The 26,409-nt window shown below is 35.9% G+C and overlaps 1 protein-coding gene across 1 annotated transcript in view; it reads left to right on the top strand.

The window, feature by feature from the left end:
* Positions 1 to 26,409, top strand: part of LOC120630903 (MOXD1 homolog 1-like) — a 94,773-nt gene that overhangs the window by 55,606 nt on the left and 12,758 nt on the right. Inside the window, exons 3-4 of the mRNA XM_039900242.1 lie at positions 24,551 to 24,700; positions 25,601 to 25,759. Coding sequence (XP_039756176.1) covers positions 24,551 to 24,700; positions 25,601 to 25,759 — 309 coding nt within the window. The remainder of the gene's footprint in view (positions 1 to 24,550; positions 24,701 to 25,600; positions 25,760 to 26,409) is intronic.

Genomic DNA, 26,409 nt, shown 5'->3' with positions numbered 1-26,409 from the left:
GTTTTTTTTTTATTAAAACCGAAAGTTGACGTTCAAGCTTATTTTTTTACGTAAAAAAAACTTTGCGGGGCTGTAAAACAAAAACTAGATGTTGCTGGCGTGTAATTCTAGTTTCAAAAGAAGCGTAAAACGTTACAAATTAAAGATTAAAAAGAAAATTAATTAATACTTAACAACTTTATTTTTTATTAAAATTTAAATGTAGAATTTTTACAATTTTTAAAAAAACAATTTAAAATCAGTATAAAAAAAACCGTTTGAGCAAGATTTTTTTACGAGGGCTGAAGAGATAGCCAAAGACCCCTCCAATCATCAGATTCGATTTGGCACACGATGCACCAAACATCCTGTATTTTGCATTTGATAGCCGAATTCTTGAGGATAGGTTATAATTAAACCTTTAGAATCCTTAAGATCCGAGCTACAGGAAAAAGAAAATATAACGCCAAGCGAATAAGAGTTTCTATGTGAAAAATGTTCTTACCAGACAGGCTTGATTGTATCCAATAATAAGGGATAAAATTTGCTTTTACACATATCACAGGAACAGGGAAATGTAGAAGTGTACTCCTGTTTAATGGTACACGTATTTTATTTGGTTATTATTTATACCCCTGCGTCCATGCTCGGACAGTGCAAAAACTGTAGGAGAAGATAAAAGTGCTGTCCTTTCCCCGAGGAGAAAATTTGTCCTGCTCATGATAGCCGGGATCCGCTAGTTTTATTTATTGCTTCCTCAGTATTTATTTTAAGATTTATAAAACTCAGATATTATGTAAGTACTCTTTTGTTACATACAACAATAGTTAGTTATTCATGAAGCTGCTGTCCCATACATCGTAAAGTTGAAAAATTAATTACCTGTATTCACCAGCGCGCTCGCTGGACGTTCTGAAATGTTAGTGCCCATTATGCTCGCACTGTGAAAATGTTTTAACGCGAATATCAAGGAAATTTTAGTATTTTTAATAATACCTACACTTCTTGCTTGTAATGACCGATAACCGTGGGTACTAACATTGTAAATGGCATGTGAAAGTGTGTCTATTTGTTTGTCACTTATGTGCCGCGAGGGAATATATCAAACTGATTCTAATTCATAGGTAAGTCACATTAGCAGCTTATGTGTTCTAACATTTTATTAGATCGCCGATAGAAACATAACATTAGTATCGCAGTATTAACTTCCATTTAAATGAATAGAAGAAGAATCGAAACAAAATAGTTATTTTTAGATATTCTATTATTTTCATAAAGTGAATTGAAAAAGTTCATTTAAAAAACTACAAACAGGCGTACAACAAGAATACATATCTGAAAAATATTAATAGAACTAAACCTAAATTGAATATCACAATACGTAAACAACTAATATAATATGCCCATATTATAATTATGTATAGCTTTACTTATACATAGGTATAATATGGGCATAGTGAACTTCTTAGCCACAGGTTGCCATTCCCGAAAGATTTAGAATTATAGCCTTTTTTACCTGTCCTTGGTTTCAAAATTAAGCTGATCTTAAAATGTTGCATAGAGTTAGCTTACGTTCTAGAAACGGGCATAAAAGATGAGATTTTTATTTGAAATATTTGAGAGACTTGTTTTATTTTTGATAGATTTCGCTGATTGTAAAAAATAAGAACACCAAAACTCCAATTAAAAGCCCGTTATGCGTTTTAGGACTAGAAATGCCGTTAACAATCAAGCCTTATCCCCTGGTCTTAAGACATGCCTATTCAATATCTAATAATTCATAGAATTAAGAACATATAAAAACTGTGTACACGACTAATATTGAGGCATCAAAAGCCACTCCACTTTAGTAGTGTTTTTCCAGCAACCGGTTTGTCACACCACATACTCGCCCTAGCGTCGGAAAAAAGGAACTACTTGTCTAGTTTGAAAAAAAAAATGTATTAGATTAGCCAAATTTCTAAAGAGAATTACAGACTGTATAATACCACAATACCACCCGGAGCCGAGTGAATGAAGAAATAGGCTGAGCACGCGGGTAACTTCAAGTTCAGTAATGAGTTTGAATAAAATGCCTTTTCTGTTAATCCTAAGAAAATCTTCTTACCTTTTAAAAGGTATCTTACGCAGGCCAGATGGAGTGAAAACGAGCGAAGTTGTATACCTATTCATTTGAATTCGAGATAACGGTATAGTAAGAAGTGACCTTTCAAATTTAGCCTTTATGCTGAAAGGGTAAATCTCCACGCTATCAGGCAGATATATCAGAATTCCATTTGAGTTCCCAAACAAAGCCTGTCCGTTTGATTGCGTTTTTCTACTGAAACGTGAATAAAATATCCCCTCTATTTACAAGGGATTCGTTTCAAAGACACTGATTTTACTCCAGTCAGGCAGCTTTGCTGTAATTCAAGCTTTCTCAGGTGATATTTGCATAACGGGCGTAGTAATTAGCACCGCTTCTTTGCTTCTTTGGAATATGAAAGGAAAAGTTACCTAAGAATCAAATTGAAGGATAAATATATTAAATTTAAATACAATTTTATGCTCTTAATTAATACAATGGCAGTTTTTTTTATATAAATATAACAGTATATACAATGAGTAAATGAAACCGACATAATACTTCAACAGGTACATTATGTAGGTACTGTCTCTGAGACTTATCTGTGACACCGAAAACTTAATAGATTTTTGAGTAAACCGCTGCCATATACTGAAATAAAGATACAATCCTAACATCACATGAAATATTTAAATCGTGTGTCTCCTGTCACTTTATAAGGTAAGTACGCGTCGCGTAGCGTAGGTAATATGCGCGTGTCGGTCTTGTATCTTCAATAGGGTTGTCATAAGTAAACATTTATTTCGTAATTCGGTTACGCGTTGTATAAAAGTCCTATAGCACCGTATTCTTTAATATTTTAAGATATTACTTTTAGTCAATTGAACACTTGTGAATACTATTTTAATGTGCCGAAGATCGGTTTAGTGTGGTGTATAAAGGTTGAAGAAGCTATAAACTACACCATACAGATTCTCCTGCTTTTCGCGGAGTAGGTATAACCAATTAATGTTTATTTACATAATTTTGTTATGTTAACTTCATTAAAATGAACATTTTAAACATTAAAATGTTAATTTCAATGTAGTGGAACATTTTTATTTAAGTCGATACATTTGTTTAACTCTTTAATTTGTACATCGTAATAAGTAAAGAGAATTAATAGGAAAATTAATAGAAACCTAAAGAATAAAATGCAAAGGGCGAAACTTTCTCGTGACTGATGAGAATATTTTTTGAACCTTTTCATTGCAGTTAGGTAAATAATCTTTATGTTAAAGCTAAGAACGTTGTTAAAGCGTTAACAGAACAAATTTCGATAACTCTTATTTTAGTTCTTTTGTCATGCAAATCACCGTTGTGCGCAAACAGTTAAATAAAGCGGGTACTTTATGCGATTGTACTATCAAATAGGGCATGTATGAATGATCGACAAGAGGACTATTTATAGGTGTTTGCTTAGGTTACTGGATACACCGTGCTTGCCTCAATATATTGCAATAACATAAAAAGCAGAGTAAAATGTAAGAGTCTCGTTAATATCATGATTCTGTAAACAATTTAGTCCAGTAAAAGTTTAATAAACACATTGATTAAGTCAAGGTTATAATACCATAAAAATATGTATGTATTGGTAAATTTCGTAACAAACACAGCGATGCTGCTTTTGGAAGCAATCGCCTCCACTTCCATAATATTAATAATAAATAATAAATGCTTTTAATTCAAGCCAATACCGATTTAACAAAAATTAAAACAAAACATACTGTCAACGAAAGAAAAAAAAATACTTCGATAATAAATCAAATTAAAATAGCAATATAAAAATCATATTAAAATTTAAAAACTAAAAATCAAACTTCAATCACAAAATTCAAAAAATAAATAATGCGGACAAAATAAAAAACTCGTAATAGTTGCTTTTAATTTAAATTGTTGTTTTTTTTTACGAGTATCCAACCTTGCATATTGTTAAGAGTCGCTGCAGTCAGATAGACTTGACTTTTGTAAATACGGTGAACCTTAACAATTATTTTTGTTTTGCAATCTGTAAGCTTTACATCAAACTCTCTCGGGTCCACCACGGACACACCACTGACCAGACATCAGGTCTAGTTTGCCATAAACAGTTAAAACAGCAGGAACTCGTTTTATGCACCTTCTTATAAAATCCACCAGTTCTCGTAATATTACTGCCATTACGTTCAAAAGGCTCACTGTGGAAAGGACATGAATTAATTCCTTTTAGGCTTGGTTTTGCAACATTAGCGACTTTTTGTCCTGTCGTCTTCCTGTACACACTTGCCACGGCACGAGACACGTACATTATTTTTAAATGAGTGGTAAAATACAGTAACATATTAAATCAATTTAAAAATAGGGAAAATAACTAGCATGTTAATTTTGTCTTGTAAATAAAATGACGGGTCGTGTGTCGTTTGGCTGATGGATGTTGAACGTAAAAAACGGTGACCAAATCTAACCATATTATATGAAAGATAGCATTCTGATAGAAATGATTAATATCGTCGGTTTGATGTGAAAAGCCGAAAGGCGCTATTTTAATGTAATTGCTGAGCTGTGTATGCGGCTATCAAGTTCTATTCCATACCAGCTATTTTCTGAGCATGATCAACAGACCGGTGTAAATCAAGGTTTTTCTCACAAAAAGTTCTCACTATGTTTGTAGGAAATTTCATGGTGCTAAATGTATAGGCCGTAGGCCGGCATGGTATTGCTAGCGCGCTTGTACTCTCAAAGAGTATACCTACAACGTTGATACACTATACATTATATATTACACAGAAGCCGGTGCATCTGGATTATCATTACTTGCATTGGACTAACGTAGAGAGTTTAAATCTTTATCTGAATTCCCCTCTCCTATGAGTGAGGTCTGTACCTAGTAGTGGGACATAAATGTGCTTAGGATGATGATGACGAACTTTTTGTCGAGCGTCATGACGCTTGTGCGGCGCAGAGATGAACTTGGCTAAACTTATTGCATCGGACGTCGCCTAATGGCATGCGGTGTCCAAACCGCAAATATTCCATTTGCATGCTGATCTATTTGCGATCGATATTAAGGCAGGTCTTCCTGGAGTGGCTGGCGTTTCATGAGAGTTGAAGTCTTGAGCTATTTGCATAATTATCTCGCGTCTTCCTTGCGTTTTTAAAAGATGCTTTATGTCTTTAGACATTATCGTTATGGAGAGGAACTGAAAGGCATTATAATAATTGACTTTAGAAATATTAATTCAAATTGCCGTCTGATTATCATAATCATAATTACAATTGTAGCGCCATTCAGGTTCGAGCTTTACGCTAGAATCTATATGAGTGTAAAAGGTTAGATCTACATATCTATATATGTAGGTCTATATTTACAGTGATTTTTCAAAGTCGAACTTTGAAGGCTCTTCTCGCTATGTTGTGATTCTACCAATAGCAATATTCTAAATAATTGAATTTTAGTACTTCAGATCGAAATTTGAACAGCTATTCGCATACCTTTTTTTGATTTATGAAACGACCGTAATTGATTTTGATTTAATTAATACAAACGGCGCACCGCATCGCTTACACTTGACATAGGATTCTTCTTCACACCAAACTATTAATTTTATTTCTAATTTTTATTTTTTTATTATTTTTACCAATGAACAGTAGATATTGAACAGATTAACTTGGCTACTACTGTGAGACGAAAAAAGAGACCTTATATACCTTGTATACGTGCGGTTATGGCTAATTCATTTCTATTTAATTTACTTTTAAACATTCTGTAAACACTATTGTGTCGTATAATTTATACCGCTCTTACAAAACCGTAGTAAAAGTGAATATTCTAGAAAAACAAACTTTCCGCTAACTTTCCTTTCCATCAAACAAACGGGTGCCCCACTTGCAGAGGAAGTTTTGTCTGCAAAGTTTATTGCATTAGTCTTCTGTCTTGAGCTGTAACCATTCTCAGTCGGAATTGTGGCTGGATTAACATTTGTATATTTCAATAGTAAAACAATATTAGTTGGAAGCAGTGATAGTTAAGTACTTAGTACTTAGGTTAAATTTCGTGGAACCGAGATAGACTCCATATTTTCAAAATAATGTGCGTTTCAAGCATTTAAAACATTTCTTGCTTCAATGCATGGTAGACTACCTACTGCCTAAACCTTTCCATTGTGAGATACCCGTGCTCTGTAGTGGGCCAGTAATTGGTTGTTGTTGTTTGATAGCAATAATATCTTTGGTTGAGTTTTTCTGTTAAAAAAATCCCAGTAGGTATTAGCACGAAGTTAGGAAATGACAAAAAAATTATAATAACAAAGGAGGTATTTATCAGTAGTACCTACTCTTTATATTCTAATATTGATTATAATTTTTTTTTAATTTGTAAAAATCTTAGCAATGCTTTATTTAAAAAAAAACACTATTTAATAACACACTAATATACAAAAATTTATGAAAAACATCCACCCTCCGCTTGCGGGGCTTTTGAATGCCCGAGCAACCGGCGGTCAGGGCTCCAGAGTCAGGAACCTCCTCAAAATACGCGCCGTTTCAAGTTGAATGTGTCTCTTGATCCAACAACCAAGCGAAAGCTTCTTAAGATGTGGATCGAAGCTTTTCGCGAGAACACCATTGACTGAAACGACGATCGGAACAATAACAGTCGACTCAACACTCCAAATCGCGGTAATCAAATAAAAATTTTAAAAATAACAAACACCTGACAAAGGTAATACCTCTCGGACTTTATTATTTTAATGATAATGTTTTAAGTAGCCAGGTCTATCTGCAATGATTCCAATCAATGTGACCATAATCAAGCGTAAATTAATATTAATTAGTTTAAGCCTATATAAATTTGCGGTTACCTTATAATTTTCCATTTGTCCTAACCACAGATCCATTACCGTTTTGTCATTATAATTAAAGTTAAACAAACACGAATTTGTCGCCTTCAAAGGATAAAGGTGTTTTAAATCCATATAGAATGACCTCCGGGCTTCATCGGTTAACCGTTTTCAGCTTATGTCTCATTTGACTGTCGCATGAACAAATGTTTAGCTTATTCTTTTAAATTTATATAAATAAAATTTTAAACTAAAAGAATCCGGACTTTCAACATATAAATTATTCTACTAGTCACACCCTTTCAATACCCATATAGAGAGAGTTGTGAATAAATTAAAAATAAAAAAATATATATATATATATATATATATATATATATATATACTACACAATCCACACATCGCCATCTAGCCCCAAAGTAAGCGTAGCTAGTGTTATGGGCACTAAGATAGCTGGTGAATGGATAAGATAGCTGATGAAATATGTAATCGGTATTTTTATGGCGGTGGCCATCTTGAAACAATTTTCATCAAACATAGCTGAGAACACTCCCGACTAATTCCACCGTTCAAACGATTTTTTTGACTAGATTGATTTAGGTTAAATTTTGTGGTTTTTTTAATGAGTTCCTGTATAGTTTGAATATACAATTGAATTAATCTCACGAGCCAATTCGTATATTATGACAAACGGTTAACTGTACCGCCTTGGACTCGACCCATTTAATGAGGGGAAATTAATTCAATGGGAAAAGCGAGTCTTGAGTTTTATTATTTGCATTATTTTAATTCAAAAACCCGTTTCTCTTTGTGTACTTGTTTATTATTAACATAAAGTTATTTCTTCACCAAACTTATGTTCAAGTTAATATGCTCGTCATCAGTCTTTCAACTTTTAACATCCCACTTGCTGGGCGCATGCGTCAGACCTACCACGCTGCTCCAATGTCGTTTTGTGGGCTTAAACGATTATTAACAAATGTTAGTGATAATAACCAAGGGTAGATCGCCAATTTCTTAACCTCAGGTTGGTACCTTCTGAAAATGATTAACAGAATGATCATAGAATATGATATTTTAGATAATTTTTTTTGCATAATGCACGACTTTTACATAAATGTCAGCAAAACCCAATAACTAACATTTCGTGTACCGACCCCGAAATAGAACGCGAGATCTAGTCTAGCGGGTTAGGTTAGGTTAGGTTAGTGAAATATACCTCCAAGCGTTCTTATTCTATAGAAACCCTATTAATGTTTCACTGCTTGATACATAATATAGAGTATAATATCGCACCCGGGACCTCCTACTTATAAGATCAGTGAGCTTGCCATTGATACCACATCTAATTAATAATATGACTCACACCTAAATTATATAACGAAGTTACTAGCTTGCTAGGTTATTTACAAGAAAGGGAAATGAATTATGTTAAACTAAATACGTTCAAATTAGTATGCCACCTTACACGACGTACCGGCACTCACTTCGGAAATTCTCGATGCAATTGTGTGCGCGACGGTACTTCAAAATTCGATTTTGCTGTGTACCGAGTACAGTCACGTAGAAATGAGTCATACGATGTTTTCATGTAACACATTGACGTATATGTACCTGAAACATTTGCACCTATCGAATTTTAAATAACACCCTTTTTGCCCCTCAGATTTTCAAGTAATTTTATTTAGGGTTTGGTTACACAAAATTAAACTTGGAATCTTTATGTAAAAGTGGCGAACGGTTGTATCTATTGTGTCTTGGATCATTATAATCTTGAAAAACCTACTAATGTTAAAATTACCTGGTTCCCGCAACTTTGTCTGTATTTGTAGTGATTTCTACCAAAATGCAAAAAAAACATGTCGTTCTCTTGCTCGGTGAAAATGACAAAAAATCTATCCAACGGGAACAGTAATTTTTCCGGGATAAAAGTAGTCTATTTGCTATTCCAGAGATCACATCTTAATGCTCAAATCCATTACGGTCTTTTTGGCGTGATTGCATAAGCGTAACCAAATTTTCGTATTTTTTATATTAGTGTAGATTGACTAGTTATGACTTTGATATTACTGAAACCGCAGATTAAATTAAATTAAATAAATAAATTTATTACGACGGCACACACCATCGCCATCTTGCCCGTAGCGGTAGCTTGTGTTATGGGTGATGTTCTGTTGAATATCTATGGATATTGTACATACAGCATCAACCCATTTCCGGCCCACTAAAGTGCTCGGGTTTCCTCTCAGAATGAGAAGGGTTTAGGTTGTAATCTACCATGCTGGCCAAGTGGGGATTGGTAGACTTCACACGCCTTTGAGAATTTTATGATGAACTCTCAGGCATGCAGGTTTCCTCACGATGTTACCTTAACTGCTTACAGCAAGTGATATTTAAATTGCTTTTAATTAAAAACGCGCATAACTCCAAAAGCCAGTGGTGTGTGCGCGGGCTCGAACTCCACTCCACGAAAGGAAAGCCGTAGCCTTACCCACTAGCAGTGGCGGATTTGCCCTAAGGCGCAGTAGACCCCCGGGTCCGGGCCAGATATTAAGGGCGGCCAATCGTGCGAAACAAAACACTGATGGTAAATTTTACTGGACAATTAAGTATCTAGTCTATAACGATGTTGCTGAGAAATTGGCGGCACATTCCCTGGGGCCTAGAGCGGCTAGGACTACCAATCCGCCACTGCCCACTAGTCTATCACGGCTTATACTAAAATGGTTATAATATACAGATAAACAACCAGGTACTGAAAAACAATCATGTTTATCACGCAAACATTTTCTAGTTGTGGGAAACTTACTAGGATCACAGCGTTCTCAGGAAGCAGGGACACCGGGCACTTTGCTAATCTAACCAACTAGTGGGTAACTGATAGACATGAAAGTTTGCCGACAGCTCACATTTCCACCACTTAGTAGGGCCGCTTTGTGTACCACGACAATGTCAAATTCTCGACGTGGGAATCCATAACAGGAATAGGCTCGATTAGATCTATTTACAAGGAAACATCTCTATATTATCCATTCCGAACGCGACTCACCCATAAGTGTGTGTCTTATGTCTGCGTTCGTTTAAAATGCCGAGTCACTTGGTGAATTTCAAGTGACTCGAATTCGACGTGACGGTAATGAAATCGTCAGATGTCTGACCATTTGTCGGACTTTGCATACGGTACGTGCCGGATTTATAGGGATAGTGACCGCGGGAAGGGTAGGGCTTTGTGAATTGTATGGTCTTCATACATGTACAAAAGCGCTACCTGCCTTAACATTTTTATATGTATAACCCATGTAGGAAGATTTTTTTTTCGATTTGATGGCATTTTATTGCTTTATCAGCGCTGCCTACCGTGGTCAGAAATCCGGGGATCTATCCGACTTTTTCGTAGTTAGAAGATTCGAAAATTGATTGGTTTGCATTGGTTTTCTGTCAAGAAAATCGAAATACATTTTAGCTTTGTTTTCTGGAGAGCACATTAAAATAATTCTAATCAATTGTGATTATAATCGTTTACCCCTTCTCTTTTTGTGGGTCGGTAATGGGTAGATGTGATTGTGATGATGATAATCGTTTAACCATATACTAGCAGAGTGGCGGATCTGAGCTTCAAATCCGATGAGGAGTTAAGGAGCCAGCGATGAGATATTTATAGGCTGAAGGTTATGATGATGACTTGTGGCGTCTACGAGGGAAGATTTAAGTATCTATGAATTTTAGCCCGCTATTGTTTTGTTATTGAAGTTAGACTACAGACTGCTCGATACCATGTGGTAGGTACTTTGGTTTTCTACACTGCTTTGGTACACTGGTTTGCGCAATATGAACAATAATCTAGCTGAGAGTATATATATTAAAAATGATGGATTGCTTACATTGAATTGTGGGAGTTTATGTTATTGTTCAAAAAATCTTTGAATGAATAAAAGATAAAAATCTCATGTTTTTTGTGTGCAAATCTATGAGTTACCAAACATTAATTAATAACAAGAGCTAGATTTTATATATTCATTAATAAATTAAGAACTTTTTTATAGTTGCTAATTGTTGGCGATCTGTTATTAACATACAACATTTTGTATGTCCAAGTATACCACCTACGATGTTAAATGATTTATTTTGTATGAAGACAGACCTTCTAGAAAAGTCGTTTATGTTTAAACAGTTTCTGTCTATGTTTGTAAAAGTGTAACTAGTTTTATCTGCTTCCTCTTTTTTTTGTTTTCAAAGTGTCTTTTTAATAGATTTGATAGGCCTAAAGCACCTGTCCGTCCCTTACCGGGCACACAAATCTAATATGGCTGATACGACAGTTAAAAATACGCAAAAAAATGTGATAAAAAAGTCTCTTTGTGTCGGAAATATACGCAGATAATATTATAAAGAGGTAATTTTATTCGCATATGTGAAGTTACTTTAATAATTAGCTATTTAACCGATGAAAAAAATGCTAACAGCTTTGTTACCCCCTAAGCCTATATTACTCAGGTAATATAGGCTTCCAACAAGGCGAAGGTTTTTATTTCACATATTGTTGGCAACACTGGAAATAAACAACCCTGTTTATTAAGGATGCTGTCACTGTCACTTTTTGTTTTGGGCGCGTTGTATTAGTATTAGTGTGGAAAATGTGTCGAGAAAAGCTAATAGAAATATAATGATTTTTATACTATCAAAATAAAACACACTAGTGGTTTTATCAAAATAAAACACACTAGTGGTTTTATTTTGACAATATATTTTTTTTATGTTAACCGATTTACGAGACAAAAAAGTGTCCTACCGTACTCAACGTGCATTACAGTAATAAGTTATTACTGGATTCAAAACATGGAACTGAGACCGGGTGATCTATAATGCAAGGTGCATACGGACGTCAAGACACCTGCGCTTTATTTATATCTACTTGGAAGCATATAGAATTAATTTTTAAACCTACAGCACATTTCCCACGCTTCAAATTTAACTTAAGCATATTAGAATAGAGTTCAAATTTGACTAAAGCGACCTGCGCGTTTAGTATTTCTGCGATCGTTAAGTATTTATTGGTAGACATGTGCCAAAGATGATAATTAGTAATTGATCCAGCTTTTAATATGTTCAATTAACCGTAAGTTCTTTATTACACTGGCAATTGCGATTGCAAAGCGAGGCAATAACGTTGGTCGTATTATCTGTATGATAACACCAGTAATCAGTGCCTGATTAAGCAAGCGCGGGGCCCTTAGCTAATTCTTTAAAAGAACCCTACCCTTGATCTGCTATGGGCTGTTAAGTATACAATTCAATACTCAATACGTATGTTAAATACAATACGTATTTGCTATCTATAGGTTACAATTTTTTGGGTAATTAATAGTGTTGTAAATTACTATAGGCGATGTCTAATGTGCTTGGGCGTGGGCGTGTGCGTGGGCGTGTCTGTCTGTCAGTCGGTCAGTCAGTCAGGCAGAGATGAGCGGTATTAAATATGCAGGGCCCCCTTTCACGCGGGGCCCGTAGCAATTGCTACTCTTGCTACGTGGTTAATCCGGCACTGCCAGTAATAAGGGAGGAATGAGGTAGTGTTCACAAAGATTTTAAACTAAGATTTTCGTGTTCAATCAGCATTATGCAAACTAAGAAAGCTTCTCAATTTAAAAGTGACGTTGTCAGTGTAGTGTGTCGAAAAGTTCCTGAAATACCGACAAAAAGAACACGAAAGTCAGATTCTGCCCGTGACATCTCGTACCTACGCAGTCTCTTCGTGAACACGATCCATGCAACTGGATCGAAAACTCTATTTAAGAAGTGTTCATAATTTCAGAGTTATCTTTGGTCGTGCCACCAAGGCTACTGGTTGTATGGGTTTTAAATAACTGCCATACCCCTAACAGGTTAGCCCGCTATTATCACGGGGAGCATACGCTTAATACCAGATGCGTTTGCATCTAGGGCTTACTTGTAGTGTAATAACAAAAATCTCATTCTCATTATGAGGAGGGTTAAGGACGTGTATTACCAAGTGCAGATTGATAGACTCACGCCTAAAGATTATGGAGAACTCTCAGAAGTGCAGGTTTCCTCACGATGTTTTACTCCACTGTTAAAGAAAATATGCATAAACTATAAATGGAACCTGAAAAGTTATAACGCAGAGATATAACACGATCCTTCCGCAAGAGAGACCGATACCCTAACCAATAGGCTATCATCACTTTGATTGGTAAAGGTCAAAAAAGTATTAGGTAAGATAAGTTGGTACTTGTGCCGATATAAACTCATTTTATTAATGGGCGCAAAATTGTCATATATACCTTTTTTGCGTACGAACCCGCATTCATAAAAGTTCCAAAGTTGACTCATGAACAAGAATACTTTTCCCTTAAAAAGTTTTTCAATATCTCACGGCTGGATTTTGGAAAGCGCTGAAACCGTGTAATTTTACTTAAAAATAGCTGTAACTTAAGCTCAGGCCATTTCATTTAGCTTTGACCCAAAAACGATGGGGTGTTATAAGACGTGTCTGTGTGTGTGTGTGTGTGTGTGTGTGTGTGTCTGTGACATCGTACCGAACGGCTGAATCGATTTTGATATGGTTTGTATTGTTTAAAAGGTAAATTCGTTGGGAGTGTTCTTAGCTACAATTGATGAAAATCGGTCCAAGATGAAAGTTGCCACAAAATGTCGGTTTACTAATTTTTCACAACTCCCTTAATATGGGTAACAATTAAAAGGGTTTGACTAGTAAAATACTGTACACTATACTACCACGACAAACTATACATTATAAACTATATACTAATAAGATTATTATACAATATTTTGAATCCAAGATGGCCGCCGACACAAAATGGCGAATTACATTTTATTATAACTCCCACGATATAGGTATTAAATGACCCTTTCATTGGCTAGTAGAATAATATTTAATTAAAAGAAGGAGTTTTTTTTAATTTAGAATTTACATAAAGTTTTGTTTCCTGTTTGAAATCAGATTCGTGTATTGTAGGAATGATACCTTCCTGCTGCACTGTACATCTATATCAGTTGAGTTCAAGACAGACATATGTTTCTTTACTGAAATAGGAATGTTTGTAGTTTGTAAGCAACAAATATTTAGTATAACTATATAAATGTATAGTACTAGTTGTTTTTGACAAATCCCGTGGGAACCGTTTGTTTTGCTGGAATAAAAAGGAGCCCTTGTTAATATCCGCCCTTTCAACTAACTTCATGCCAAAAACAAGTTAATTGGTTGCTTAGTTAGGGAGTCAAGGACAAACAAACAAACGCACGTTTCGCATTTATAATATTAGTAAGGATTTTTTTTTTGTTCAAATGAAATAAGTAATGCAGATCAGACTGGATCTTGGTGTTGCGACGCAGTGCGCGTAAAATCAGTCACCCTTTTCATAGACCGAAAAAGGCAGAATATTTTTTATAGGTTATGACTATTATATATTGAAAACCAATAATCAGACCAATCAAGTGGCGATCTGATAGTAAGTGGGTGTCATCGCCTGTAAACACAGCAACACTTCGCAGGGCATGCAACGAACACGTCCTGCAACGTCCTGCCCTGTGTCCATAACCCGAGGGCCGTGGCGTGTTAGACTCCATGCAGTGGCGTGCATATAGGGTATGCAGATGATATAAAATTAAGAAAATCTTCAGAACAAATTATAAGAAACTTAAGGATAGGCATTGTAAGAGTTATAAAAAGTATTATAACTCTAACACTATTTTTCATTTTATATGATCTGCATACCCACTATGCACGCCACTGACTCCACGTGCTTGTAATTAAACCGGCTACTTGTATTTGTGCTGTGTTCTTGTCCCTCTAAACATTAACACAGCAACAATGCCACTTTGCGGCAGAAATAAGCATGGCGGGAGTACTTTCCCGGACGAGCTCTGTCACAAAATGATCTACTACTACTAACATAGGTAAAGTCTCACACAATCACACTCCTTTGTAGCGCACCCATTAGTTACCCTATCGGGCAGTTGAATTGTCTCTCTGTATACTCGTTAGCCATATGCCTTTATTAGTACGCGCACCAAATAAACAGTTTTGTTTCTTTCTGCGAAGCTCGAAGTTTTTTTTTTGAAGCGGTGATAGCCCAGTGATCAGAGCTTCCGCCTCGCTCTTGGGATGACCAAGGTAGATTACCGGCATGCACCTGTTATATTTAGAAGTTAGGTGCGTTTATAATTTAAGGAATTTGAAATATCATTTGCTTTAACGTAGGAGGAAAAAGGTGTATGAAGATTGCCAATTCGCAGTTAGCCAGCGTAGTGGATTTCGGCCTAAGCCCTCCTCATTCTAAGACGAGATCCCTGCCTCTGTATTGGGCTAATGAGCTGCTAATGATGAAGTGTATTTCTGTAGCGTTGGTACACACTGATCTTTTGTACTATCTCGCAATGCCACACTTTCTTGACAGTAAAATGGGAAGCAAAAATACACATTCTACATAAATTCTAAGTATTAATGTGTTCCAATGGTTTCACCTAGCATTCGACGGCGACATCACACTCGGCATTGTATCCCCGATTCACATGCGCAAACCGCCGAGCGAATTCTCAAAACTTATTCTTTTGTGTGAACGTAGAAAGAATTTTAATGCTTCCGCCTGAACTTGGAATAAATCGCACAATAGAAATGGTTACGCAATGTCGGTTTTTGTCTTACAAAAAGCATAACCGCTCGTCGTGGGGGAGCATTCGTTCGCAGGGGCAAACAAGACGACCGGTGGGTCTTAAAAGTATATGTGAATGTCATAGAGGACTGAATTGTTGGTTGTTATTAAAGAGAAAAAAAAATAAGATATCATTAGTATTATTAATTTCAAGTAGTATTGTAGAAAATGGAGCAGGAACAGGATGAACTGTTTACCCCCCCCTTTCATCGAATATAAGTTCATCAGATGATTTAGCAATTTTTTCCTTACATTTAGCTGGAATTTCTTCAATTTTAGAAGAGAAAGAAAAATATGAAAAGCGACATTCATAACAAACACACAGCGTTTGGCAAGAGCATTAATCTATAGCTAGTAGTAGATGGGATTGAAACACAAATAGACAAGTCGTCTATTTGTGTTACGTACCCTAAGCTTATGGAAAAGTCTTACCAAAATTGCGTATTTTAGCCAATGATTGAACAATTTAAGCAAATCAGAAAACATTGTGGACAAGATTGGTTGATAAAGAATTTTTGGCATTAAGTACTCGTGTAACTCCTGATACATTGTTTTAAACTTTTGCAAAACTACTTTAAAACATCAAAAAAAGGTCGTGCATCTTGCATTCGCTGTAACGTGTTGTCCTGGCTATAGGTGATGGTTTTATATTTGATGATGGGTTCGAATCCCACAACTAGAAAATGATAGTGTGACGAACATTAATTTTTTTCAGTGGCTGGGTGTTTATATGTACATTCTAAGTATTTATGTATTATTCATAAAAATATTCATCAGTCATCTTAGTGCCCATAACAAAAGCTACGCTTACGCTAGATGGCGATGTGTGTATTGTCGTAGTATATTTATTTATTTATTATTTATTTTACATTTAGCATCGGGTGGGCCATCTGCTGCAACCCTCTATTCCATACTAATATTATAAATGCGAAAGAGTCTGTTTGTTCTTTCTTACTTTTGCGTCCTAACTGAGCTTGATACACCAATCGACTTGATTTTTGGCATAGAGCTAGTTGAAAGAACGGAGAGTAACTTAGGCTACTTTTGGTCCTGAAAAAGCTACATATTCCCAAGGGTTATAGGAACATTCGTATGTCCTAACAATAAAACCAAACGACTTGTCCACCGCAGCTGGTATTACTATAAAAAAAAAGACGGGTTGCACTCCGGGAGTGCCGGCAGAAGTGAAAACTTGATTATTAATTAACGTTGAGCATGTTTGATATTATGGAATGGTTAGGGAATAATTTTGCACCAATTGCTTTATCAGTATAAAAGTACTATCATTTATGTGGTAGAATACAATATTCATTTATTGCGCTATCGTACACAAACATGACAATTTATATTACATTACAAATTTAACACTTTAAAACTATTACAATTATTTTACATTAAAAAGTTTATCTCTCCGAAAAATCAACTTTCATCCATAATTTCAACGACTTTTTCACCATCATCATTACCAGAACTATCATCGCCAATCTCTAAAACTGATACAAAATAGTAAATAAATAATAAATAAATAAATAGTAGATAGCTGTCTACTCTCCATCCGTCTTACGCTTTTTCGATCAGGTCACGTGTCCTGACGCGAGTTTAAGATTTTATACCCATTACAGAAAAAGTGCTCAACGCCGCTAAAGAAGTTTTCACTTCAAAAACTTGTCATAGAAAATAAATAAAAAGCATTGACGAGTTTACTTCTAGGCGTGTTCCTCGGTTATGTCCTAGTCAATCGTTTACCTGACATGTGTTCTGATGCCTCTTTGTGCGAGCATTGTTGTTTGACGGGATCGATTGATATCTACTACGTCGTACTTCTTTTGTGATTTCCCGATTGGAATGATAATTTCGGTGGTCGTTGAAATGAACGAGTTCTGACTGCCGCTATCACTTTGATCATGGTTCTTTCTGGGTAATATTTACTTATCACCATGTATCACCCTGTATGATAAAAATACCCAAAATATTATTGATTTTAAATACATTTTGCAGTACACTTTTGAGACGTCTTCTCTGTCCGTTGTTACATTGTTGCTCTACCATCCGTTTAAAAGTCAGATTCTAGCAAGAAGAAGCCACCAATAATCTCAGAAATTGCTCTTATCATTATCACATCTATATAATTTTGATCCCGAAGTAGAAATTATTCTAGTTTAAAACTATTGTGTTCATCAACCTTAAATGTAAGTGTTGCGCCTGATGTTCCTGTAATTACACCTGCAACCACTAAAAAACCGGTCGCTCTTCAATCGGAATGGCAGCAGATATAAATACGTCGGATGTATTTCCTCCGACGAGCTCTCTAATAAAAATCTCTAATACTACTCAAATTGCATGCTATTCGGGAGCCCCCTCTTTCGGATAAACAAATAATAAAAAAATACAAAGATAAAGTAATGTCAATATACTTCTAATAAAAGAAATGAACACATTTTTTTAAAGAAAGTAGGATCAAAACGCCATACTGTTAATCCCGAGAACAACCATGTATCAAAATTTATTAGTCCATATATCTTCGCGGGCAGCTGCTTTATGTTTGTTCCCCTTCACTAATAAAAATCGCTAAACGTGAATTTAGCGGTGAACTATCTGGTAAATTCAAAAAAGGGATAGCGTGACGAGACAGGTTTAAATTTTAGAACAATGCAAACTAAAACGCGAAAAAAATGATCAAATAACCAAAATATAAATAGAAAAAAATTTGAACAATGACATTTATAATAATTGACATCACTATTATAACGTAATTTTGTGTGTAAAAAACGTAAGCTTGGGTGTGCACAACAGCATCGTAAGTTGGAACTAGGTAGGGCCTTCTTGAATAAATATATTTTTGACTTTGACTTTGAACGATATTTTTTTTTTTTTACTACTTACTATTGTATGTAATAATTTGTAAGTTCAAATAATGTTGGACGCCTAAAATGGCAAACAGTAAGCCCCTTTTTTAGCTCATAAGACCTTCATATGTACACAGTTTATGCAATAATGCCTCATATATCTAAGTAGGTAGGTACTGTAAATTTTAACAAAATTGAGATCCGTCATTCTTCTACGATCACGACGGTGCATTCAACAGGACTATGGCCTGGATCCTGATAATAATCACCAACATGGGAGGGCAGCCGCATCTCACAGAAAATGTATGAACTCTCTTAAAACATGTTAGCGGCCAAGATACAGACAGACAGACCAAAATAGATAAATAAATATACTACGACAGTACACACACCGCCATCTAGAGCCAAAGTAAGCGTAGCTTGTGTTATGGGTACTAAGATAGCTTTAATGAATATAATACACATAAATACTTATAATATACAGATAAACACCCAGACAATGAAAACATTCATGTTCATCACACAAACATTCTTCCAGTTCTGGGATTTTCCCATTCGAACCCACACTTAAAATATACAGATAAACACCCAGACAAGGATATACATTCATGTTCATCACACAAACATTTTTCCAGTTCTGGGAATCGAACCCACGGCCTTGGACGCAGAAAGCAGGGTCGCTGCCCACTGCGCCAATCGGCTGTCCATGACAAAAACAGTTTTAGCTTCAGTATCGATTTTAGAGGGCTCTCTAAAAAAATATTCACAAAACAGCCGCATACGAACTAGCTAGACCTAACTAACTAGACCAGAAGTTTGATACACCCATGGTCGCCAACCCTATTTAAAAACATGTAGAAACAGGCTTTAGCGCCGATTCAGCGATCCGCCGCAGAACGCCATCGGTTCCCACAGCTCAATAAAACCTCTTTATATCACATCCTTAATTGTTGTGATTTCAACCCACCAGACCAGTTTCGCTAAGTTTACGTACTCGACTTCCTATAAGGCTGTGAACGCACCGACTACTCTTTTTATTTTTAATAACCTACAGCTTTACATTTTAAAAAAACGATGAAGAGAAAATGTTCAGCTACTCATAGGTAAACACCGAATGCAAATCTTACACTACATTTTTTTAATTATATCTATGTTTTTACGTAGCTAAGTGTCTGATTTTCAATTCCGTGCAATTCTGACGTTTGTTGGTGTAAAAACACGTTAAAAAGGTAACAATTTCTATTCTGTACCTATTATTAGTACTATGGATTTTCTGGTTTGGTATCGGTTCACTTTGAACCACTGAACCGATTTTAATAAGCAGCACTCTCACATAAGACTTAGGAATACATAATCCATACAGCAACTGAGTTTGCTTAACTAGGTATTCCTATTTTAGTAAATATAAATAAATAAATAAATATACTACGACAATACACACATCGCCATCTAGCCCGAAAGTAAGCGTAGCTTGTTTTATGGGTACTAAGATGACTGATGAATATTTTTATGAATAATATACAGAAAAACTTATAATATTCAGATAAACACCCAGACACTAAACATTAATGTTCATCACACAAAAATTTTCTAGTTGTGGGAAACGAACCCACGGCCTTGGACTCAGAAAGCAGTGTCGCTGCCCACTGCGCCAAACGCCCGTCAAAAATAGTTTATCGAGTGTGTAACTGGCCTTATACAAAAAGGAATAGTTAGTAGGCAGTAGTCCATATAGGTAGTTCTATGCAATGATTTACGTCTATCATCTCTTTTACTCCTTCGTAATATGATATCCATCTCATTCATATCATATTCTATATCCTGTATTTTAAGTTATCGTAACTCGTGTCGATATATCGTCGTCCATGCCGCGTAAATAACATCGCAAATAAAGAAATAAAATTGATAATAATTCGGAATCGTTCGAAATAACAGTTCGTAAGTGGTTTTTTTAAATCTGTGGACTACTTATTTTTTTTATCGTAATAATTGACGGACCAAGCATTTAGTCCTCCTGATGGTAAGTGAAAAACCATCGCCTATGAACCGGGTAACACTTTGCAGGATATGCAAGGAACACGTCTTACGCCGTCCTGTATCCATCAAAGTTAAGCCTATTGTGCCAATTAAACCGGCAACCACGCCGTTTGTACTTGAAAACAGGAATGAAGGCAGAAAAAAAGCATGGCAGTAGTATTGTGAGGGAGTGTTGTCACAAAAAGCTTCTTACTATGATATGATTTTTTTATTTAAAAAAATAAATAATTTTAGATTTCTTTTGCATAGCATTTTCATTTTCTTTTGCATATTATTTTTCGCATAGCTCCGAAAAGTTCCCCCGATCGGGAACGAACTCGGTCCCCCCGAACGGGAACCTTATGCCTGATCCACTAGGCTATCACCGCTTGGGCTGATACGAAGTGCTACTTAAAAAAGTGTACCTACAAACAATTCAGAAATTTTATTTACGTAGTAATATCAACAACGATAATATTTGACTGGGTAGGGACCGAGCGGGCACGTGAAATGTCACCCCTATTCTATCTATTATTTAAGTTGGGACCATCTGTGACCTTAGTGTAAGTTTTCAGATAAATAGACGTCAATCGCTAACGCAAATCTGTCAATTTGTATAGAATACCTAAATGTCATGTACAGCTTTATACATCTAGTAAAAAACCGTACATTTATCGGTGAATTGATCTTTTTGTCAAATTAAGATTACAAGACGCTTTCAAAAAAAAAAAAAAAATCAAAATTTCTTTTATTTCAAGTAGGCCTAATATAAGCACTTTTGGAACGTCAAGTCTGTCTGTGTGTAGTGACTCTACCACCGGTTCGGAAGGCAGATTCTACCGAGAAGAAGCCGTCAAGAAACTCAGCAGTTGCTCTTTTACAATATCAACAATTAATATTTTATATTTTAAAATTCATTTTTATGTCTTGTGAGAGAAGAAAGCGGTGCCGGATGCTTTCAAGCAACCTTGTCATTAAGAAGTTTATCAATTGTATAATAACCTCGCTGTAATATCGCTTTGTCAATGCTATGTGCACTAGTAATTGACGTGCATATCGGTCCATGTTTTTGTGTGTGCTATATTTAAAAACGTGTAATACGCATGTTGTAAGTGCTCTTAATAAATAAATAAATAAATATTAAATCAAAAGCTTTAAACTAATTTGGCAAAGTAATTTAACACTGCGGTAATACTTTCGTTTACATGAACACGTAAGTACTAACAAGATGTAAAAATTATAAATGTATGGGCCTCATAAGAAGGCTCAGAATAACTCAGCGGGCGATGGAAAGAGGTATGTTGGGAGTATCTCTACGTGTTCAAATCAGAAATGAGGAGATCCGTAGAAGAAATAGAGTTACCGACATAGCTCAGCGAGTTGCAAAGCTGAAGTAGAAATGGGCGGGGCACATAGCTCTGAGAACCGATGGATGTTGGGGTTCCAAGGTATTGGAATGGCGACCCCGCACAGGTAAACGCAGTGTTGGTCGGCCCCCAACGAGGCGGACAGACGACATCAAACGAGTCGCTGGGAGCCGCTGGAAACAACCGGCCCAGGACCGTGGACTTTAGAACTCTACAAAAGACCTATGTCCAGCGGTGGACTTCAATCGGTTGAAGTGATGATGATGATGATAATGATGGCCGATCATTAAATAAATAGATAATAAATAATAAATCTAAGTTTGCTACAGCAGTGATAAAAAGTGCCCATTCGAATACTTTTCTGCTGCAAAGACTGCAATGATTTGAAATGATCCCGCACCGCGCCGCTGACACGCCATACGGGAATTATTTTATACACCAACTATTAATTTAGTTTTCCTACTATTTTTTTTTTCACCAACTAACTGTACAGATTAACTGGGCCACTATTGTACGACGAAAAATAAAAACACCTATAACATAGAATAAGTAACAAAGAGAGGACTTTAACATTTGGTAAATGACAGTGTCATTACCGAGGCCAGGTGCATACACGGCACGTGCGTTGCGACATCTGCCAGCAAAAAGCAAAAAAAAAGCCTAGTAGAATTGTTATTTATCTCCCGCGCACACCTCTTGCGCATCTGCCGTACGTTCAGAGCCCTTTCAGTCAGCTGTTGTGCAGCGGAATTAAAACTGCCTTTAAACCGGGTTCACGTTATTCAAATAGCATTTAAGGTCTAGTTGGTCTATAATATTAATAAAAATAATAATAATTCTTTATTTTCAGGCAATAGTCCCAAAGAATAGATTTGTTTTAAAGCACAATAATAACAATAATAAAAGCTAATGCAGATGTAAAAAAAAAAAACTTAAAACCTAAATTTATTGTTTTCGCACCGGTGCACGCAAGACCAATACTAGACAAACGGATTTTTAAAGTCCTCATGTAAAGTGCATAGGATGGTATTGGTGCTGCGTCTAAGCCTTTCCCAGAATCAAGCCGTCCTTGTTCTGAGAATGGCAACGAAATCGGGAACTCACAGCAAACGTTGATTAACACTACAGAAACGAGGCAGCTTCATTAGGATGGGAAAAGCGTTATTACATTGTCCTTAGCGCGTTATAGCTTCGCTTGGTAAACCTTGTCCACAGCTGACACGTGTAAAAACATTGGCAAAACGCTTTAAACAAGGTCACCTTCACGTCATCAGTGCAGCGAGCGAATCTGCGTGCTATCATGTAGTGTAGTATAAGTGCAGAGGACAGCAAACATTGTTTGGCTGGTCCACTTGTTATGGCCTTAAAAAAGTTTTGGGTGGACCCCTTGCTTATCAAACACATAAACTTTAAGTGTATTTTTTGATAGCTTGGATAATACCTCACTTTTGTATTTTATAGACCCCAAAGAGCTCATCGTTGGCTTTTGGTGTACTTGTGTGTGTGTGCATACAATCGAGAATAAAAGAGGATAAAAAGATTTCACAAGAAATCAGAACTAACAGGCTGAGCTCCATTGAGCGGTTTACATCGACTTTGATCAGTCAAACATAGTATTTATACGACACAGATTTATGTCAGATACATATATTTGACTCGGTTTAACTGTTTCTTAAGTCTTAGTGTAAGATGTTATATCGCAACTACTTGCAGCTAGCTACTTGACTTAGCAATTATTCATTGTAAAGTCAACATCTCTGGAGGATGCTCCGGTGTTTTGACACCGGAAACGTGCGTAGATAGTACATTTTAGAAGATCCGTTTGGTGTGGAGCGAGTATAAAGATTGTAGAAATTATAGATGAGCCAAAGCCAAAGTACACTCAATAAAACTTTGATTCCTTTACGGAAGTGTATGAGAAACAGATAGTAGAAAAAATCGCGAAATCGTTAAGGGGTGTAACTAAATCTTTTATAATAAAAATAGCTTTTATATCATTGTGCTATCTCAACTATGGTACATCTGTCGTCCGTTCAAAGACCCCAGAGTCAGCTGTTTATTACAGGTATTAAAAGTGCAACAGACTTAAAAAAATAGTCCATCGCAGATCTTATTGCATTGTGATAAAGTTAATTTTGTCATGTATAATTTTTTGAGATGTGAAATAGTTGTAAGAACAGGATAGACTTATCGAGAAAACTAGCGGTTCTCCGCAAATTAACGAAAAACTTTTGCGAATAATATTATATGTGCGATATTTTTTCTTTCCCTCGGCTCCTTAGGATTGTAGCTTGTAGCTTAACGTTAAGTGGCCATGACTTTAGGTTTGAATTCTTCAGCTTTGTGAGTACAGATAGTCAAAATAGGAATACCTTTTGATTGTTTTATTAAGTTGATTCTCGCATGCAACAGTTTATACTTCAATACTTACCAAATTTCATGAAAATCCGTTCAACCACTTTAGGAATGTCGAAATTTATATAATTTTTTAATTATCGTCTTCATTATGCTCTTGCGTGTAAGGATATGAATAATGAAGAGATCGACCAATTAAAAAATCACTAATCAGTACAAAGGTCAATAAATTTTATTTTTATGGCTAAGCAATGAAAATGATACTCTCTTCTAGGTGCGTTTTGCAGAACTGGGTATGCGAATAACGTGCCAAGACTTTCTTCCTAGATACTTTTGGTTGATACACGTCTAAATAATTGGTATTCTATTTCAGGACTGTCATGGACTTGCGTTTGAAGATCGAACGGTGGCGGACGAAGTGCAGAACTATGAGCTGATATCGGGCTTCCAGAACGATACCCACACTACCGTGGAGTTCCGCCGGCAGCTGGACACGTGTGACAAACAGGATACTGTTATTGGTGTGAGTACACACTTTACTTCGTCATAATTATTATCAGCCCGCTCGCTCGTCTATTACTATTGGCCTCATAAGAAGGCTCAGAGTCACTCAGCGGGCAATGAAGAGAGCTAAGTTAGGAGATCAAATCAGACTAGAATAGAAATAACTAGAGTTACCGACAAAGCTCAACGATTCGCTAGGCTGACGTGGCAATGGGCGGGGAACATAGCTCGGAGAACCGATGGACGTTGGGACCACAAGGTGCTGGAATGGTTATGTAATGTTGCGCCAACTCAACCATTCCACTGTGGGATAAAGGATAAGAAGAGACACATACTTTCTCACCAAGGGCTTTAAATGGACCTCAGTCAGTTAATTATTTCAGCGTGGATAATAAAAACAGTGACACGCGACAGCAATTGGAACCGTTCTTGAATGAAACTAAAGGTAGTTCCAAATTTCTTTAAGCGGTAATAGTATGGCGTCTGTAGGTCTAAGAAACCTTGCCGCTGTTTACCGTCGACCGTTCTTCATGGCTATCATAGTTTTAACCGTATTAAGGCCCTTATAAGGCTCATTCTACTTTTGGTTCGTTTGGAACTGCCTCGTTTATCAAGTGTTTAGTTGACTACGAGGAACTAGTTTCGATCTTACAGACCTAGGAACAAGTCAAGCGAGATTTGAAAAACGAACCTTTGTTATCTAGGCAAGGCTTAAACTAATCGTTAGGTACAAAATTCCGTATTGCATCTTAAGAATAGACATTCAACTACTTTATTCCTGAAAAACACGAAAAACAAGGTTGGTTTACAAGAACATTCGTATTTTTTCCCATAATATCGTCCTAACAAAGCAACCAAAAGGTTTAACCACAGAGGGGCTTAGCTAGTTGCTTATAAAAATATTTCTTTATTGTTACAGGAAGACACAATCCAAATTCTTTGGGCTTTAGGGCCTGAAGGTTCGGATGGAGAACTGCCCAGGCATGTGCAGAGCGGCTTCCGACCCCTGAGGTTATTGCAGCCGTTGGCCAAACCTGACTCCATACCGCTAAAATATTGGGACGTCAGGATTTCCAATGTAAGTTATTTAAAATGTTAAAATGCTTTGGCTTAGTACAAAATCTATAAAATCTTTATTCGATTTTAATTGCATATCATTGACTTTTTTGAATTGACATATATACATTTAAAGATTTTAAAATATTGACAGTGTATAGTCAGTACATATTTGAAAATTTAATGTACGTTCATAAAAACATTTCTAAATTTAAGAAAAAATGTGACTGCAATAATTTAAACATTAGAAGTAAGAATAAACTTACAGTGCAATATACTAGGTTACATAAAATTCATAATTCGTTTAAAGGAAATTGCATACAATTCTACAATAAACTACCAATTGACATCTTAGAGATGTCTGTTAAAAAGTTCAAAGTTTGTATTAAACGTAAGCTTATAGAAAAGTCCTATTATAGTATAAAGGACTACGTAAACGATAAAAAAGCTTGGGTGTAAATTATTGCTCTAACCAGGTTGCTCTTCTAATAATTTAAAATGACATTGTGAGATGGTGATAACAAAAAAAAAAAAAAGCTTTAGCTTTAGTTTTAAGTTTACGAATGTGGTTATCGCCATCATCTCACTACCGTGTAATTCTTATGTACGCATCAAAAGTGTCACCCATGGGCCTACTTGAATAAAGATATTTTTGACTTTGACTTTGACTTT

Source organism: Pararge aegeria, chromosome 17 (genome assembly GCF_905163445.1).
Source record: "Pararge aegeria chromosome 17, ilParAegt1.1, whole genome shotgun sequence".
Classification (NCBI taxonomy): domain Eukaryota; kingdom Metazoa; phylum Arthropoda; class Insecta; order Lepidoptera; family Nymphalidae; genus Pararge; species Pararge aegeria.
The sequence above is the reverse complement of the archived record's forward strand: the minus strand, read 5'-3'. Positions and strand labels throughout refer to the sequence as shown.